Raw genomic sequence first — 18,914 nt, 5'->3', positions numbered from 1 at the left:
GAGTAGAAAATGTGGTGGAGTTGGAAGAAAGAAACCAAATAGATTCACAGTTAAAGTAGCAATGCCAACCAATGAAAATGATTTGCCTACCATGTTCCAGATAAGAGGGCGTACCTTCCGAGGGGTCAAGCCTCCGAGCCCTCCGCCCATGCTTAGAGTTATTATGGACAAACATGTTATCAGAGACTGCCAGGACATGGCCATCCACATTGACTGTCGTAGACACCACGACCTGGAGACAGAAGAGAGAAATGAATGAACATTTTAATATAAAAGCATGGAGGGTAATAAACTCAAGTTAAATAAATAACAGCTGGGAGCTGAAGAAAATTGCATAGCTATTTCACATAATAACTGGTGCTTATGCTGTACAAGTCTAACAAGAGGAGCTATTGATGAGTGGGTCTTTGGCATGGAACGCTTTTGATGCAGTTTTAAGTAAAATTGCACAGTTTATAGTTATACAGCAGAAGGTACACTGTTAACCATAATTTTAACAAGAGGATCTTTATTAGCATATTTTTTTACACAACGGTGGTTGTGTTTCACCTAAATTACCCTTCAGTTTAGACACTGAAGCAGATATCACAGTTGATCATGCAAATAAAAATCTTTTGAATCTTTAAAATATACCCCCCCCCCCCCCCCCCCCACTGTGTCAGGGTTAAGAGGATAGAGAAATGAAAAAGAGAGGTTTCAGTGAGACCTGGGATGCAGCTTTCCCTCCTGGGTGTCTTTCTGGTGTTTCTTGTACTTTTTTCTTCCCACATTACTTCAATTAATCAGACCAAACTTCCTTCCCCCTCCCCCACCCTCACCCCCATTACCACCAACAGCACAATCCCTCCCCAAAAGATCCTTGGTAATGAAGGGTCTTAGATCTGTGTTTCGAAGCCAAAAACAAGCAAACAAAACAAAACAAAACAAGAAAAAGAAATGGTGCCTTTGGCCCAAGATGTAATTCAGGTACCCTGGCCATCTCATAACTGACTCTGAACCCAGTTTGCCAGAAGGGACACAGGCAAAGGTGTTTTCTCGGAGAACTTTGACTAAAACAATGAGAAAAAAATGACCTACACTTCTCCTTATATTAAATGGGGTAGAGGATTAAAACTGAAACCCACAGAGATATGTTTATTCATGCGACCTCTTACAACCAAATATAATAATTGTCTGTAATTGCAGCTTCAGCTCCCACCTCATGCTTTGACATGGGAAACAGCAATCAGCCAGCTCCCGTTTAATCCACCTATTATGTTGACTAATTAACTTTCCTCGACAGTTTATTTCTTCCTCCATTATCAGCCCCTGTCAGCCGCAAGCACCCTGCAGCATAGGGGGGACCTCAGGCTCTTTGATTGATCACCGATAGATTGACATGCAGATTAATTTAATTAGAATCACCTCACTTGAGAAATGAAAGACAAAGGCAAGAGGGCTAATAGATCTGCTCTCATAATGAGGCGAACCTCCAGAGCCGAGGCTGAGGATTTCTGATTTATTTTGCTCAATTCCCCAGTTGCTTGGAAAGACTCTCGCTTTAATTGTTCTTGGTTTTGAGAGGCATTAGCCTCTGAAGAGGTGAAACGCTTTACAAGGATTGGCACACACTGAGGCCCCAGTTTCTGAGGAAGCCTTTTCGCCGACTTCTAGAGTCTGGTGCAACGCCGCTGTTTCCTCCCGTGACTTGAGCAGAGGGCAAGACGCTGGGTCTTGGCCGAAGCCTGCCTGTTGTCTGCCCAGCCTAGCGGAGTGCCCCCCACCCCCACCAACGCCAACCATACTTGAAAGTTCCACTGTTGCCGTCTTTGACCTAAACGCAACTGGGGAAAACATGGCGGAGACCCCTTCTCGCAGCCTCAAAGACGGCAGTGAAATGCAGGCTGCGAACACGCTGCTCCCAATAGTACCGTGGAGTTGGTTGGACTTGATCTGACTTGCCTTAACCTGGTTATTCGTTTTCGTTCGTTTTTTCTTCCACGCCCTCCCTTCTGTAGACGCTAGGCCCTACTCCTTAAATCAAGCCCCTAGTGTCGTTCTGACCCGGAGGAGGAAGTCAGGAAACAACACACGTGGTCATTCCACCCTGGGGTCTCCCAGGGATGACTGCAGGGCAGGGCTTCTGGGGGTCCTCCCACGAGGCCCTCTGTCAGGGTCCTCTTCTTGACTCCTGGCCAGACCTGGATCTTCCCCTGATTTTATTTTTTAATTCCATTTTATTAAACTACAAAGTAAACAATTGAGAGTCCATTCCGGGACTCAGGGTTTTGGCCTCAGTAATTGTGAAAACCAAAATTCCAACTAGGGCAAGTCATTCATGGGAGGACTGCGTACACTTGAAGCAGCAGTTTGCAAAGTGGTTTTTCTCTTTCTTCATGATTGACCAACCAGATCTGACACAGCCTGAAGATTATGTGTATGCCTCATCAATTGTAGGGTAGTTTAAAAGAAGGAGGAGGAGAAAGAGAAGAAAGTGGTCCATTCTTTTATTTTCAAAAAGTATTATGTGCCAACGTAGAGTCCATATTATTTAAGGCAAGAGAAACTCACTTTCTTTTTTGTTAGGGAGGTGGGACATTTATAATTATATAACAGAGCTGGGTCTTTCAAAGAATTTTTGATTTACTACGAGACCACAATTGAGTGGTCACTGGAGTCGTTAGCTGAAGAAACTATAAAAGGAATCCCAAACGGTATCTGTTTCCAGTGTCAGGAAATACAGAAAGTTGTTATTCTAGACGTCTGTCTTGAGAGGGAAAAAAAAAAAAAAAAAGCAATACAATTCACCATGCACCTGTAAGACAAAATGCTACAGGCTTAGGCTTAAAATATTCAGTATCGTTTAAAGATGTTGTCATCTAGTTCTTACATTGAACAAAAATGACAAAAACGGTTAAGTTAAAAAAAAAAAACACAACAACAACCACACTCTATGTGTTTTTTTTTTCTTTGCAAAAGAAGGATCACCAAGACCACTGTGTGACAGAATCATTTCACTGAAGTTTCAATTCAAATTGGAGAAGGATAAAACAGAATCCTCATGCGTTTAATTTCTAGAAAATAAACACCTAATATGTTCCTCAAAAACTCACGACAGTACATTTTAACTTCCCGCTTCCCAAAATAATTTCTCTCATTCCAATGTGTGAATGATTAAGATATCTTTAAATAAAACATAAGCTGAAATTAATCTACAGGACTTGTAAATTTTTAAAAAATCTGTGAGATGCAGAGGGGGCACTGAAGTGTCCTTTAAAAACAGGCCCATAGTGGGAAGGAAAGGGCCTTCACAGTTTAACACAAGATTAATGAGGTGCTGACACATTCATGCAGGCAAGGGGACAGACAGGCCTGCCAACTCTTCAACCTTCCCAAATTTTGTCAACAAAACACAGCTTGAATTTGGGACAGGTAAACATGGAAAATGATTTTACATTTGGACTCGACACTTCCCTCTCTAACCCCTTCCTCACTCTCCTACCCAGGGAAAGAAATGAAGGGAATATGAGGAACAGGTATATTTAAATTTTTATGGTATGTGTTATAAATAAGTCTTTACTTTTTAGAATTGTACTTTCCAATACAGTAACTACACATGTAGCTATTTAAATTTAAACTAATTAAGTAAAATTTTAAATTCCATTGTTTCTGAGTCTCCATAGCTACATTTCAAGTGGTTAGTAGCCACATGCAGTAGAGTCTACTATTGGACAGGACAGATATAGACCATTTCCATCGTTGCAGAATGTTCTATTGGGCCGTGCTCCTGTAGAATGGTTTTGAAATAAATTGTTCCAATTTATTCATGAGGATGTCCGAGTTATGTCTCCTAAAATAGGTATTAGTCTAAGTGGACATGTTTAAGGTTATGTACAAGTATATTTTTATCACTATATTTTTTAGAATTAATTTTCTATTTAGGGCATAGGTTTCTAATATAGCAATCCATAGATGTACTGATGAACACCCAGTGTGTTCCATGGTACCTTCTATTTGGGTCCAGCCCCCCAGGTGAGGGCTCTCAGCATGAGGGGATTAAAAAACAAAAAACAAACAAACAAAAACAAACAAACAAACAGACAAACAAAAACTAAGAGAAATCTGCAGGTACCCATGGACTTTGGAGATTTTACATTAACATTTTGGCTCATCTCAGTGGCTCAGAATCTCCTCTGTTTTATCCAGGAACTAGATATCCCTAAAGGTTGTTATTTTTACAATTTTACCCTCTCAATTTAGAATTGGAAAAAATTCAATACAAAATTTATGATGCTGGACTCCCTATCTTTCCTAGGTGATGTGACTCTGGCCAGGTTAACTTAACCCTAAGCCACAGTGTTCCTGCCTCTCAAGAGGAAAAAATAATAACAGTCCCTGATTCTGTGAGGCTTCCATTATTTAAAGTGGCCAGCATGACTCCTGGCTCCTACTGAGCACTCAAAAAATGTTAGTGGCAGTAGTAGTGTAGTTGTTGATTTGTTGGTGATACTCCACAAAAAGTTCAAGATAATGTGTTGGGCTGATCATCTGAAGCCTAAAGAAGACCCAGTATAAACTGTTATTTTAAATAAAAGGATACGGAAACTATCTCTAATATGTTCACTGCTTTATCAGTCTAACAATGAAATCGTACAATTTTAAAGACCTTTGTTCCCACAACATATAATTATATCATTTAGGCCTCGTGTGAATTGCAATATAATTTTACTGTCTAGAACCCATTGGCATCTTAGCTTATTATATTCTAGGCTTGAAACCAAACAAAATCTTATGGCTTTGAAAATAATCTATAAATTAGACATCAATTCAGTCTAGTTTCATATGAATCAGGGGTTCTCTGGGAGTTTTGTTATTGGTATTCCCTGCTATCATTCTTCAGGCTGCCCCTGTTTTCTGCATATCAGGCAGGAGACCTTGTATGTCCCAACTAAATTATCTAAGATTCGTGAACCATAATCTCTGTCTCATGAGCAGATTTTCAAAAAGACAAAAGCAGCTAAAATCCAGTCATGGGTGGAAGATCACATTAACAAAAGTAGCAGTTCATGGAGAAGAAGGATTTATGACAAAAGCAACCAAAAGAGTTGAAATCTGTATTTTAAAACACTTCCAAAAGAAATATGGAATCAAGAGAAAGATTAGATCACAAAAATATTTTCAATGCTTAAATTTAGAATATTTTAGTAGTAAGTACCTCCCTCCAAAAAGTAACTACTTAAACAATTAATTTTGAATGATTATAAAATTACAATTCTTGGTTTTCAAAGCTGATATATGGTAACCCAGTGTAAGGACATTGGTGCTAAAGTTGGTCTGTTACATGGCTTTCTTACCTTTTTGTTTAACTTATTCTATGTTTGCATTAATTCGGGACCCCTAATATAAAGCATTATATGCACAGGCTTCAAGTACATGGAATAGAAAGGCATTAAGCAATATTCCATTGGCTAATACTCAGTAATAAAAAGAAACAAAGTATTGACACACCTGGATGAATTTCAAGAGAATTATGCTGAATGAAAAAAGCCAGTACCAAAAGATTACATACTGAATATTACAGACTTATTTCCCCCCACAGCCCCTCAAAATTTACATGTTGAATATCTAATCCTCAGTACCTCAGGATGTGACTGTATTTGGAGACAGGGTCTTTAAAGAAATGATTAAGTTAAAATAAGTCCCTTAGAGTGGGCCCTAATCTCATCTGACTAGCATCCTAAGAAGATGAAATTTGGTCACACAAAGAGACACCAGGGTGTGCTGGCAAAGAGGAAAGACTGTGTGAGAACACAGCAAGAGGGTGACTATCTACAAGCCAAAGACAAAGGTCTTAGAGGAAACCAAACCCACTGACACCTTGATCTTGGACTTCCAGACTCCAGAACTGTGAGAAAATAAATATCCATTTTTAAGCCACGCAGTCTGTGGTATTCTGTTATGGAGGTCATAGAAAACAAATACACTGCATCATTCCATTTACTTAACATAATTCTGAAATGAAAAGGTTTTAGAAATGGAGAGCAGATTAGCGCTTGCCAAGGGTTAGGGACAGAGGGAAGGTAGATGTAGCTACTACAAAAATATAATAGAAAGGACCCTTGTAGTGATGACAATGCCCAATATCTTTACTGTGGTGGTAGATACACAGACCTTACATGAGAAAATTTTACAAAATGAAAAGCATACCCATATGCAAATGACTACAAGTAAAACTAGAGAAATTTGAGTAAGGTGGTGGATTTGTCAATGTTCATATCCTATATGAATATGGTATAGTACTATGTAATGTTGTACTATAGTTTTGCAAAGTATTACTATTGTGGTACTGGGTAAAGGGTACACATGGGATCACTCTGTATTATTGCATACATCTACATGTGAGTCTATAATTATATCAATAAAAATCCAGCTAAATAAAAGGCATCATCAATCAAGATGTCCTTTTATAGGTGAACGGATATGCAAACTGGTAATCCATAGAAAGGAATATTATACAGCAATAAAAAGAAATGAGCTATCAAGTCATGAAAAGACATGGAATTTTAAATACATAGTGCTAAATGAAAGAAGCCAATCTGGAAAGGCTATATACTATATGATTCCAACTACATGACATTCTGGAAAAGGTAAAACTACGGAGATAGTAAAAAGATTAACGGTTGTCAGGGGTTTGGGGGGAGGGAGGGATAAATAGGTGGAGAATAGGGGATTTTTAGGGCAGTGAAACCATTCTACATAATATCATGCATTTGTCCAAACTCATAAAATACATAACATAAAAATCAACAATAGTATAAACCATAAACTTTATACTATGTTACAATAATGTGTCAATATGGCACATCAATTGTAATAAAGTATTAGACTAATGAAAGATATTAATAATAGCAGAAATGGGGGAAACATCGGTTTGCTCATCAGTTAAGTATCCAACTTCAGCTCAGGTCATGGTCTCATAGTTCACAGGTTCAAGCCCCACACTGGGTTCTCTGCTGTCAGCACAGAGCCTGCTTTGGATCCTCTCTCTCTCTCTCTCTCTCTCTCTCTCTCTGACCCTTTCCCACTTGAATGCATGCATATGGGCATGCATGTGTGCTTTCTTTCTCTCAAAAATAAATAAATATTAATAACAATAATAGGGGAAATGGGCGAGAAGAATTGAGGGAGTCTTTGGAAACTTACTATACTTTCCCCTCATTTTTCTCTAAAACTAAAACTACTCTGCAAAATGAAGTCTATATCATCAAACTTCTACTCCCAACCCTACACAGCCCACAATCTCTACTCTACCTGCCTGCTGAAACACCCTTTACAGACTCCTCAAAAGACCCAAGGAATCAGCCAATCTAGTAACTTCCAACTAAGAGTTTTCAAAAATAGTAACAGGAACAACACTGCAGAGAGGGAATCCTAAATTCATCCATAGGAAGATAGCATGCTATCAGTAGATAGCATACATTCAGTAATTTTCCTTTGTCAATACAGGATCAAATCATGTGCATGTGGAAACACTGGTTATCTCATGCCCATGAAAGAACTCTGAATTGATGGAGTCACATGGTTTCAAATAATTTTAAAATGGAATGTGATTCTTAATAAATGCCATTAGGATAAAAAAAAAATAGGTTGTCACATGAGATTCATAGGAGAAAATGATAAAAGAAATTCTCAGTAGTTATGACACTGCATATTTCTCCAACATGTATTTTTAAGGCTTGGAAAACTGACCCCAAGAAGTTTAAAAGCATCCTCAAGGTCTTAAGACAAATTAAGAGCAGAGGCAAACCTGAAGGGAAAGTTTCAGACTCCAGGTCCAGTTCTTACCCACAACAGCCTCTGGACTCTCAATACAAACTCCTGGCCTAAGTCCTTTCTCTCCTGAGTCTGCTGGTATCTTCCAGTATACATCTCTGGGGTCTAAGTGATTGACTACACTTTAAGTATTATATACATAAAAATGGTCTGTGGCAGTTAGGAGTTAGGTCTTCATTAACTTTGTCCTTTAAAATATCCTTGACTGATATGGAATGAGATCATTTCTGAAACCTGCCTGATTGCCAGTTTCTATCTGGTTGAAAGATCCCAAATAACTCATTAAAAATTATAGAGGACGCATGAACCTACAGGATGTAGCAGAGCAGAACTGCAGGAGAATGGGAGTGAGTAACTGAATTAAATCTACTCTTTAAGGCTCAAGGCAAAAATATCTCCTATTTTAACAGTAAGACAAGAGCAGACACTTCTAAATCCTCAGATACTTACATTAAACTAATTTGGACCTTTGGACACTAAACTCAGCTTCTGTCTCCTGAACTGTGACACATGCTCACATAAAAGCTCCTCAGTGACCTGAACCTTGTTCCCCTCTCTGTGGATCAGGATACCTTTGATGACTCTTGATGGTGTCATTGGCATTTAACAGGTGCTCTCCATTTATGTGTTCCCACTGGCTATTTTAAGTAGCAGTGAGCCAAAACATACAGAATTGCCATGTGTGTTCTCTACTAATGACTCTATGACACACGGATGTGAAAATTGGGAGCGAGAAAATAGCATATTAGTCAACAGCTCAGATTCAGGGGTCAGAGAGTCCTGAATGTGAACTGCAACTCTATCACTTACCAGTTTGTAACCTTATATAAGTCACTTAATCATAGGAATAAGTTGTGTGCCTACTATACTCCAGGCATTATTCTGTATACTAGAGAAGGAGCAATGTACGAAGAACTTAGTGCTTATCAGGGACAGAAAGGGGTTTTCCAACAGTAAGTAAACAATAAAAGAAAATTTCTGAATGTGAAAAGTTCCAAGAATAAAATACAATGCGGATGGAACGATACCTAGGTGAGATCTATTTTTGATTGGGTGACTAAGGAAGGCATCTCTGAGGAGGTGATGTTTTAGCTGAAATCTGAGTAAAAGAAGTAGCCAGCTATTCAATGAAGTGGCAGAAGAATTTCCTAGGAAGATGGAATTAGTAAGTGCAAAGATCCTGAGGCAGGAATAAGTTTGGTGTATTCAAGAAAGAGAAAAGAAAGAAAATAAGGAAAGCCAATGTGCTCCAATGCTTGTTTGGAGCAAAGGAAACAAGGGAAAGAGCAGAGGAAAAATAAGTAAGATCATTCATGCAAAACACCTTGTACAGCGTCTCACACATAATAAGAGCTCTGTAAGTTACAACTTAAAAAGCAATAGAATGTAAGGATATCTTTTGTTGGTAAGTCTCAATAAGTATAAGCATCCTCAGAACCAATATCCACTGGCAACACTGATCAAACCAAACACTTTTAAACATCTATCCTTTAATGTATTTTACATTTCTTCAATAGCGACTGTACTTAATGTAGAAATTTATTTCCCCTAAGTGCAGAGCCACCACTCACCAAATCGCATTCATAAGGATTCCTTCTCAGTGATGCATATTTTCTGCCAAGGCCCAGCATAAGGCTCATGCCAAGATACATATTTGCCCAATAAGCTGTAATGGTTTAATATATCAGGTTGAAAATCCACCATTTGTATTTACCATGTTATGTGAATTAATCCTGTATTCTGAAACTATCATTAGAGCTGCTTTCAGTATAATTAATCAGCGTGGTGCATCTTGAAATTATTCTGTATGAAGAGAGTGATTGCAGCTCGGGCCCCTAGCATTCTGTTGGTAAAGAATTTAATTGCGAGATGCGCTATTTGTCAAAACAATATGAAACGGGGTGGGGGACAGTGGGAGAGAAATAAAAAGTATACAAATATTTCCTTCTTTATTTAAGTGCCTTTAAAAACAGACTGAAACTGCAGAGGTAGGGCATGTATTTTAAGAATCCTCTAAGCATACCCTATAATATTTTGATTCAGAGCCTCTCTGGGCTTTTGAATAAATAACAAGGATTCTCCAAAATTTACAGAATCAGAATTCACACATACACATAAAAAAAACAAAAGCAGTGAGTTGCCTTTTACCGTCATTTCCCATGTCATCATTTTTAAAAGAACACATTTTTGGTAGGAATTCGGGATGAGTAACCTGGTGGTTTCTCCTGGTGGTTTCCCATCCCCCACACAAAATGACTAATGGGTGAAAGAAGATTGTTTGTCTCCTCCAATAAACATGAAATAAACATGAATTTAGAGCTTGCTGTTCTCTCTGCTCAGAAAATTCTTCTGGCTCTTCTCAAGATGATTTGTTCTTATCTGTTAGCTCTGGTCTTAAATGTCACTTCCTCACAAGTTTTCCCTGGTCACCCACTTTAAATTAGGTTCCTATCCCCTATCCCACATGTATTCTCTTTCATAGTATTAATACTCTTTAGAGCAATAGTGAAAATTTTTAACGATTTGTAATTATTCATCTGTAAACATTGCAGCAGCCAATGGTAACTGTTACCCACACATCCATTTCCTCTCTTCCTTGGGCTGTACAAGTAGATACTTGCAGGTCTCTCTGTGGTTATATATGGTCGTGTGACAGACTTCTAGCCCATAGAATATGGGCAGATGTGACAAGGGTCATTTTTAAGACCAGGTTTTAAGAAGTCCATGAGCCCCCTCCATATACTCTTTACCCTTAAGCTGGATGGATGGAGACAATGAAGTTCTAGAGGATAGTGGAGACACAAAACAAAAAGAGCCCCAGTCCCCAAATCGCTTCATGTACAAGATCTGTCCACTGACCAGGAACACCTGCCTTGTACCGCTATATGAGCAAGAAATAACCTGTTGTGTATGAGCCATTATATTCTTTGTTCTATTTATTATAGCAGCTAGGATCATCCTAACTAATAGACCCCAGCTAGAATATGATCTTCATTAGGACAAACACCCCGTCTTTCTTGTTCATCATGATATACTCACCATTTACCACATCAATAAATACTACTGAGTGCATGCATGCATGAAGGAAGGAATATGTCTTAAATTTATGTTCATATATAGTCACAGATCTAACATCTATACATGAATATAGATTTGTAGCCTATGGAAAATTTTTGTTGAAGAGATAAGATGAATTTGGAAATGATACCAGTCCCTAGGTATTATGGCATCTACTGTGATGACAGCTTGTACCCAATTCTTGTCCCTTTCCTCACCATCCTCATGCTGCCAGCCCCAACAAGGAAAGCTATTGATAAGGACTTAAATCTTAACCCGGAATTGTCTAGCTCCTGTCAGTTAGAAACCAGACCCATGACATGGTTTTAACACCGTCCTTTGACATTAGCATCTTTTTAGTGTCAAGATGAAGAAACAGGCTCTTTAGTCACAGTGAATTTCTCCCTGTCATGAGCTGTTTCCATCCTAACCTACCTCCACCTTTTCCCTTCCTCCCTACTTCTTCACACCCACCAGAACTGAATGAAGCCTATATCCACTGTTGTATTAAAGCAAGTTTGTTACCCAAACCACAGCCTGGGCATTTCAAAAGAAAACACCCATTGTAAATTAAGAAGAATAAGGAAAAAAATATTGTACCAGATTTTCTACAAGGTTTATTCCATAATGCCTTAAAGTATGAACACAGCTGAGCTCTGCAGAAAGTGATTAATTTCTTGAAAACGCTAAGGTCACACTAATTGACATGACCTGTGTAATTAAGTAGTCTCTGTTTACACACCAGAAGCTCAGCCGCTGTGAGGCTGAGTTTGCTTGACAGAATGTCTTTACATGTCAAGAGATCAACAACCTTTCTTATGTCCTCCTCAGTCACCTACACAGGCCCCTGATTGCTGTTCAGAGGAGACATGCTCTGGCATGGCTGTATGAAGATCAGGCTGGCCTGGTGAGCATACAAAATGAGATGAGAGGAAAGTGGCATCCATGACTGTTGGAGAGAGCCTATTTAACAGTCAGAAGAGCACGTTTTTCCATCAGATGTCTCTAGGTCTAAGGTTTTCAATAACTTAGAACTGGGAAAAGCCACATTGATATGTCAAGGGTAGACCAGAGTTTTCTCCTGCCAAAAAGACACTTTCTCATCCCTTCTCAGAGGCAACAATAACATAAAATCAACTTTCTAATGGTACACTATGAGAGAAATGATGGAAATTATACATCTTATTCACAGGCAACGTTCAACCAGTATCTCTATGACACATCTCTGTCAGCCAGGATAGCTGCAGGGAAGACTGATCTTTCCCCCTCTTGGTTCAGTCCTAAGATTTGGGAACTGCAGTATGATTTTGTCACAGAGTACTCTGAGATATCTGGAGCCACTTTACTCATGTTCCATCTAGGTGATGGGTCTTTTTGGCTCTGGAGAAGTGGCCCACACCTCCCTAGGTTAGGTGAAGCTCAAGCAATCTTCTGAGTAGTAGCTTCTTTTTCTAAAGCTCATACAAATAAAAATTGGCCAACACTGTAGCTCTGTTCAGAAACAATGTTCAAGTTCTTCTCCTTTCATGCAACTCCACTCTCTGCCTGATGAACTTTGGTGGTATTCCAATATTCTTCATGCAGATGGTATCTTTAGGCCTATTATAAGACAAGCAGCTGGCTTTCCTGAGAGTCCAGCATACATTCATGGGTAGCACTATGGCTCTTCGATGTTGAGAGACTTCCTTATTTTCTCTGCAATAGGGGTCTTCCTATAGATACTGGACAAGTTCTTTACTGCTCTACAACATTAGATAACATCTGAGTCAGAATGATGAGTTAAGTCACTGCCTCCTTCCTACTTAGTAAATGTGTGCTTTTGAACAAGTTTCTTAACCCCTCTAAGCCTCAGTTCCTCATTCCTAAAATTACATTTCATAAATATAATATTGGCACATTCCTAACAGGGATATTGTGAAGATAAAATGAAAACTTATATAAAATACTTAACACAATACTTCTCATATAATAAATTAGTTTTATCATCATCATCATCATCATCATCATCATGGCCAATGTCCATAGATGTACATCAAGGTACACATTTGGGCATGTATATTTATACACACATATATGGAACACACTGAATGTTGACAGAAATATAAACAGTCATTTCCCCGGCATTTAATGTAATCAGAAGTAAACCAAGATAGGGAACATAAGAAGAAAAGCCAGCTTGTGGTGAAAACACAAAAAAAGAAAAGAAAGATGATGACAATGGAGTTTGGGGCCCACTGGGTGAAAGCTCCTAAAAGTATCCAATAGGCAGCTGGACTTGTAGGTTTGGATCTAGATGTCAGGTCTCAGGGCGCCTGACTTAACAGTTCTGAGTGCCTGACTAGTGGTTAAGTTGCTGAGAATGGAGAAGATACTCAAGAGAGCCTACAAAGTGAGAAAAGATCTGGACCTCTAAAGAAAACTTAGGGAAGAGCAACATTTACGGGAGAGGAAATAAAGAGCATCCCTTTGTAAAGGGCTGAGAATGAGTGAATGTTGTTGTGTGGAATCCGAGGAAAAGATGGGTTCAAGAAGGATGGAATGGCTACAAGCACGAAATGATGCAGAGAACACAGGAGGAAATAAACATGAAAGAAACAACCCAGGGGAAAAACTAGAAAGGTTCAGTAGGGCTATTTGAGGTGTTACTTTAATTTTATTGAGGCAATTTCTCCATTCTCTAATTGCATAAACACTCATGTGCCAACATGTGTAAGACCACATGCTAATTGTGGAAAAATTATAATTAATGAGACATGTAAACATACACAGACACAAAACAAAATGAGTCAGTGTTCGTTCTGCCACAAGCTCCCTCTATCCTCTCCCAGGAAGTGACGAGTGGGTGATGGGAACAAAGCAGGTTAAATCTGAGATCCAGTAAGGAATTTGTCCTTGCTGATGGGAAGAGCTTTTCTTCAATGCAAAAATTAACTCTGTGGTGGTCAAGGTTGCTGCCCATATTTAGAGGAGTCTACCTACTTGAGGACAGTTGGAGACTCACAGGGAAGAGCGTATGTATTTGAAGGACAGTATGGACCTTGTGTCAGGCAGCTCTCATGCCTTGTAACAGAGAGCACTCATTGGGATGGTCGCACTGTCACCAGGAAGAGTCTGTCAGAAGTCATCAGGTATAGAACTGAACCAATGAATCTCAACTAGGAGATTCACTGACAGAGAACACTGACAAATGTCTGGAGACATCTGGGGTTGCCATGACTGGGCTAGGGCATGAAAGAGTTTCTATGGATAGAGGCAAGTAACAAACTGTTAAACATCCTACAATGTGCAGGACAAACCTCCCCTCCCCCATAACTGCATAAGGATTATGCAGTCTAAAATGTCAATTGTGCCTAGGTTGAGAAACCCTGTACTGAAATAATGTTCCAGTTTTAGTTTATCACAAGTACTTTCTCTAAAAGCTTAAATTTACATTTTATCATTTGCAAATTAGTTATGCATACAAAACGTTTTTACTCATATGTTGTAAAATAAGCAGAATGATAATTTTTACTCCATTTTAGAGTTGAGGAAACTGAAGCTTTCCAGAAATTCAGTTCATGCCCCCTCATCTCAGTAGCCCTTCTACTAAGTGAAGAACAACTATTTTATCTGCAAAAATAAAGCTTTCTAGACTCTATAAAAAATAACAGACTGAGTTGGTTTCTCATCCCACATAAGAGCTACATCTTATAATTTAAGACCTTTAGACATTTTACTAGCAGGTCCTATGAGGGAAAACAAAGCCTCAGAAGTCTTATATAATACTCTTAGGTCCCCAATGTCACTAAAGTCTACCTTTAACTCTGCTGCCCTGAGAAGCACAAGAAAGTTGATCCTGATATTCATAAGTCATGACACGTGTCTATTAGACATGTTTATTAAACATGAATTGGTTTGTGCCTGGATATGCCTTGCTATGATATAACCCAGGCTCGGTCAAGGGAGATAGATATATGGCTCATCTTGGGGCCAAAGCAAGCTGCAAAACAGTTTATAATGAAACCCAATCTCATGTTTCAAGACACTGAGCAATATACACCTAGTGACATCACATGTTTTGTTTACCAGCAAAGCTAATCCCACTCTACACAAAAAAAAATCATGTGTGGGAAGCAAAGCACCCAAGTCTACCCACTTGGGGTCAGCAACTAGCCAAAAGAAACATTTTCCAGGAAACTAGGAATCCAGGCATTCTCTTCCTCAGATCTCTCAGGACAAAAGGCGGCAAGGCCAAAATGATTTTACAAAAATTCTTCAGAATCTTGGGAGAGAATGTCTTCTTTCTACCAAATTTGTCTTATTAGTCTCTTTCATGAGACTAATAAGTCTCACCTCTCAAAAAAAATCATCTTGGAGACAAAGAGATCTTGACATCTAAAAATCAATGCTTGGAGCACGTAGGTGGCTCAGTTGGTGCTGGACTCTTGATTTTGGCTCAGGTCATGATCTCATGGTTTGTGGGTTCAAACTCAGTATTGTACTGTCAGTGTGGAGCCTGCTTGGGATTCTCTCTCTCTCTCTCTCTCTCTCTCTCTGCCCCACCCTGCTTGTGTTCATTCTCTCTCTCTCTCTCAAAATAAATAAGTTAAAAAAAATTTTTTAATAAAATAAAATAATGAAAATCAATGCTCAGAATCATCCCATCCCTTTCTCCCATGTGCTAATGTACAGCTAAAATTCTTCAAGATCCTCTCAGAGATCATGCACGTCAATCTACACTTCATGCTGACGAACTATACCCAAGAATATACTTTAAACACCATGCTGTTTTCACTGAAAGACCATATGGACATATATATCATTACATCACTCTGATAGGAAAACTAACACTGATCATGCAAAGATTTAGCCATAAAATGAGATGGAAGGCAACACAAGTCTAGAACCTTGCTCCTTAAAGTGTGGTCCATGGCATTAGCATCACTTGGGAGCTTGTTAGAAATTTAGAGTTTCAAGCCCACCTGAGACCTCATTAGCAGTTTAACAAGATCCCCAGGGCATTCTTGACACTTCTGAGTTTGAGAAGCACCACTATCTAGAACTTAGCAACCTTTCCTAAAACCCAACTACCATTTTGTGTCTTCGAAATTAACACTTTACTTTCACATCTTCTTCCATCAGTAAGTGTATAATTATATGAGGTGAACATACCACCCACATATGGTGGCAGATCTGACTGCTGCTTGAGGACCTTCACACATGCTGTAGAAGGACATTGCTGACACAGAACTGAGTGTCACCCATATCACTCTAGATGTGCCCACCTGCATCAGGGTCCATTTTTAATGGACACTTACTGCTGACAATTTCCAGGATTGGAAGAGGAGTACAAAGAGAAAGAAAAGAAGAAGAGGGCATAATTCTAAAACAGAACAAAGATCTTATTTAAGAGTTTTCTACTTGTAAAACTTTAGAAAGAATGCATCATTTCTATGTACTTCACTTACCCGGAAGTGGTTGAAGCCTAAGAGTCCATTCAGGAAGCCAAACTAAGCTCAAAGGACATCACTGTCTCAAACAGTGAACGCAGGTGGTTTGGTCCCAATTCTTCCTTCATAAAAACAACTCCAAGAACACAGAGACCTGGGGGACCAGGAGCCTCACCTGCTTTTTACGTCTGGGGAAATAACTAGACTCTATATCTTCTTCTGCCTAAGACTTTTTTTTTTTTTTTTTTTTTTTTTTTTTTTTACCCTCTCCTGATACTCATGCCATTATTGAAATTTAAGAAAGACAAGAAAAACCCACCTGGAATCTCCGCATGTCACGTGGATTTCCTGCATTCTTTAGGCAATTTTGGTTACATTTGAGGAAAAATTTCAAGAAGAACCTGTGGAGAAACAAATTATCATGGTTAGCATTTCAGTCCTGACACGGAAGGGGGGAGAAAAAGTAGTAAGCCACGTCTGGGTTGTGCATTCTATTCTCCGCAGATTTTCTGAAATATTTAGAATGGTGTTAGAGTCACTATTTTGTTTAAAACTTTAGCCTTTGTTTTGTACCCAAGCTGGACTTGTTCTGTGAAAGAAACGTTTTTAGTGCTGCCAACAGATCTCACAAAAGAATTAAGCCCCCAAGGAAGTATTTTTACTCAGACAGAGGGAAAGTCTTCACCGTAATTTAAGGTAGGTTCCAATTGGGTGTAATTGCCTGAGAATTACTCATGGTCCCCAACAACATGTAATTTAAGCCCCGTAAATTAACAGATGATGAACCAGCAAAATGTATGCTGGATGAATATGAGGACATGGTAAACACTTTTTATTTCAGCATCTCCAAATAAAATCGTCTAATTAGTAGTACCCACGAGAAGTAGATAAGATTCACGTACTGACTGAAGTCCTTTGACTTCTCAAGTATTTCCTATATGTTTTTCTTATACTGCCTACTATAGACAAAAGCTATTTTGCGAATGAATCAGAACCTCACTGCCACCTTGGTCCCTGAGTTGGTTCTAGGGTGAGATTCATGGGTTTTACTTGCTAGGGTGACCAAAAGTCCCAATTTCCCAGGAACAATCCCAGTTTACACCAGCTATATTACTGTAAATATTATGGCACCCACGTTAACTCTCAAAAGTGTCCTGTTATGGATGATAAATTAGATGGTGACCTTATCACTTATTTCTTTCATTGTAGTTGTTAAAGTCCATTACACAAAGACAGCAGGAATCAAAGATGTACTATTAGGAGATTAATGCTGGCAATCTATATGTTCTTCATTTGCTCATGTTTGGGGAAAGAAGCATTTTAAAAGCCACCCTAAGTTCTCCATTCCCTTTTACTTTTAGGCCTACAGATTTCAGGCCAAAATATGTCCCCCAAACACCAGAATGCATTAAAATGCCAGTCAGTTAAATTTTTCCGGCATGTTCTTTTCTTCACCTTTCTCCCACTTCAAGTCACCTTTTCCCACACTGGAGTACAAAATTCCCACCTCAATGCACACAGTCTGTGAAGAACTATCAACCCATGATGCCTCAGTCTGAATTTAGCTCTGAGCACAAAGTCTATTAACCAAATAACACAGGGGTCCTCAGTAAGGAGAACATAGCACAAAGTCACACGAGGTTTAACTGGTTTCTGACTACTGAACTGAGAGAGGTCCTAGAAGAATCTCTCTCCTCCCCGGTTTCTTAGAATCTGGCAACAGAAGAATATGGTGTGGGAGTAACTCTGAAAAGTGACGATAACTTTGTCAACTAAAAGAACATTTTAAAATACAAACACTTTCCTGAAACGACGCTTTCAACATCATGCACCATTCAACCACCCATCAATAAAAGGAAACCTCTGAATAATCATTTGCCCCTACTTCCAGGTTCTCTCCATAGAGGCCAAAGTTTATCAACACTTCACACAAGATAAATGACTCGTGGAACACCGCTGAAGCCCAAACGTGTAAAATGGAATTGGGCTCTGGCACCCCTTCCCCAGTACAAAGAACAGCACAGTCATTCCCGCCAGCAGTCAGCTGGTCCTACTCAAGTCCCCTTTCAATAGGGCAGACTTGGAAAGAGAAAGACGTTTGAGGGAGTGGTCATAACCCCAAGTGCCTCAGCATTGTCCTTTCCTCTGAGCTCTCAGAAGGCAAGAGCTGGGTGGCCCTGTGATCACACATGGCTTTCAGAAGCTGAAATGGTGAAGCTCAGGGAGAGAGAGAGTCGGCCATCTTGCTGGGGTTTAAGCCAAAGGCACCTGAAATGTAAAAACTGGCTGCCTCTTTCAAGCACAGCTGGTTGGAAGGGCATATTTAAAAGCCACGCCAAGCCTCAGGGGAGGACTGATTGCCACGAAACTGACAGTGAGAAACAGTGTGGTACAGAGGAAAAGCCACAGCCTTTAGAAATACCCAGAATGGGGTTCACGTCCCAACTTTGACAGGTACTGACTGCTTGTGTGATTTTGGATAAGTAGGTGAACTTCTCTGCTCCACACTTCCTTTATCTATAAATTGGGTATAAGGACAGTCCCTACCTTATAAGGCAATTGTAAAAATGAACCGTGATAATGCCTGACACATGGTAAGCATGGTGATGGGGCCAG

At 39.3% G+C, this 18,914-nt stretch overlaps 1 protein-coding gene across 6 annotated transcripts in view; it reads right to left on the bottom strand.

Moving 5' to 3' along the window:
• Positions 1-18,914, bottom strand: part of EBF1 (EBF transcription factor 1) — a 389,100-nt gene that overhangs the window by 125,915 nt on the left and 244,271 nt on the right. For 4 of the 6 annotated variants that reach the window (XM_042948148.1, XM_042948176.1, XM_042948157.1 and 1 more), the window contains exons 7-8: positions 16,618-16,699; positions 91-232 (exon numbers count right to left, since the gene is read on the bottom strand). In XM_042948148.1, coding sequence (XP_042804082.1) covers positions 91-232; positions 16,618-16,699 — 224 coding nt within the window. The remainder of the gene's footprint in view (positions 1-90; positions 233-16,617; positions 16,700-18,914) is intronic. The other 2 variants (XM_042948166.1, XM_042948196.1) reach the window with 1 other exon arrangement.

Source organism: Panthera leo, chromosome A1 (genome assembly GCF_018350215.1).
Source record: "Panthera leo isolate Ple1 chromosome A1, P.leo_Ple1_pat1.1, whole genome shotgun sequence".
Lineage (NCBI taxonomy): Eukaryota > Metazoa > Chordata > Mammalia > Carnivora > Felidae > Panthera > Panthera leo.
The sequence above is the reverse complement of the archived record's forward strand: the minus strand, read 5'-3'. Positions and strand labels throughout refer to the sequence as shown.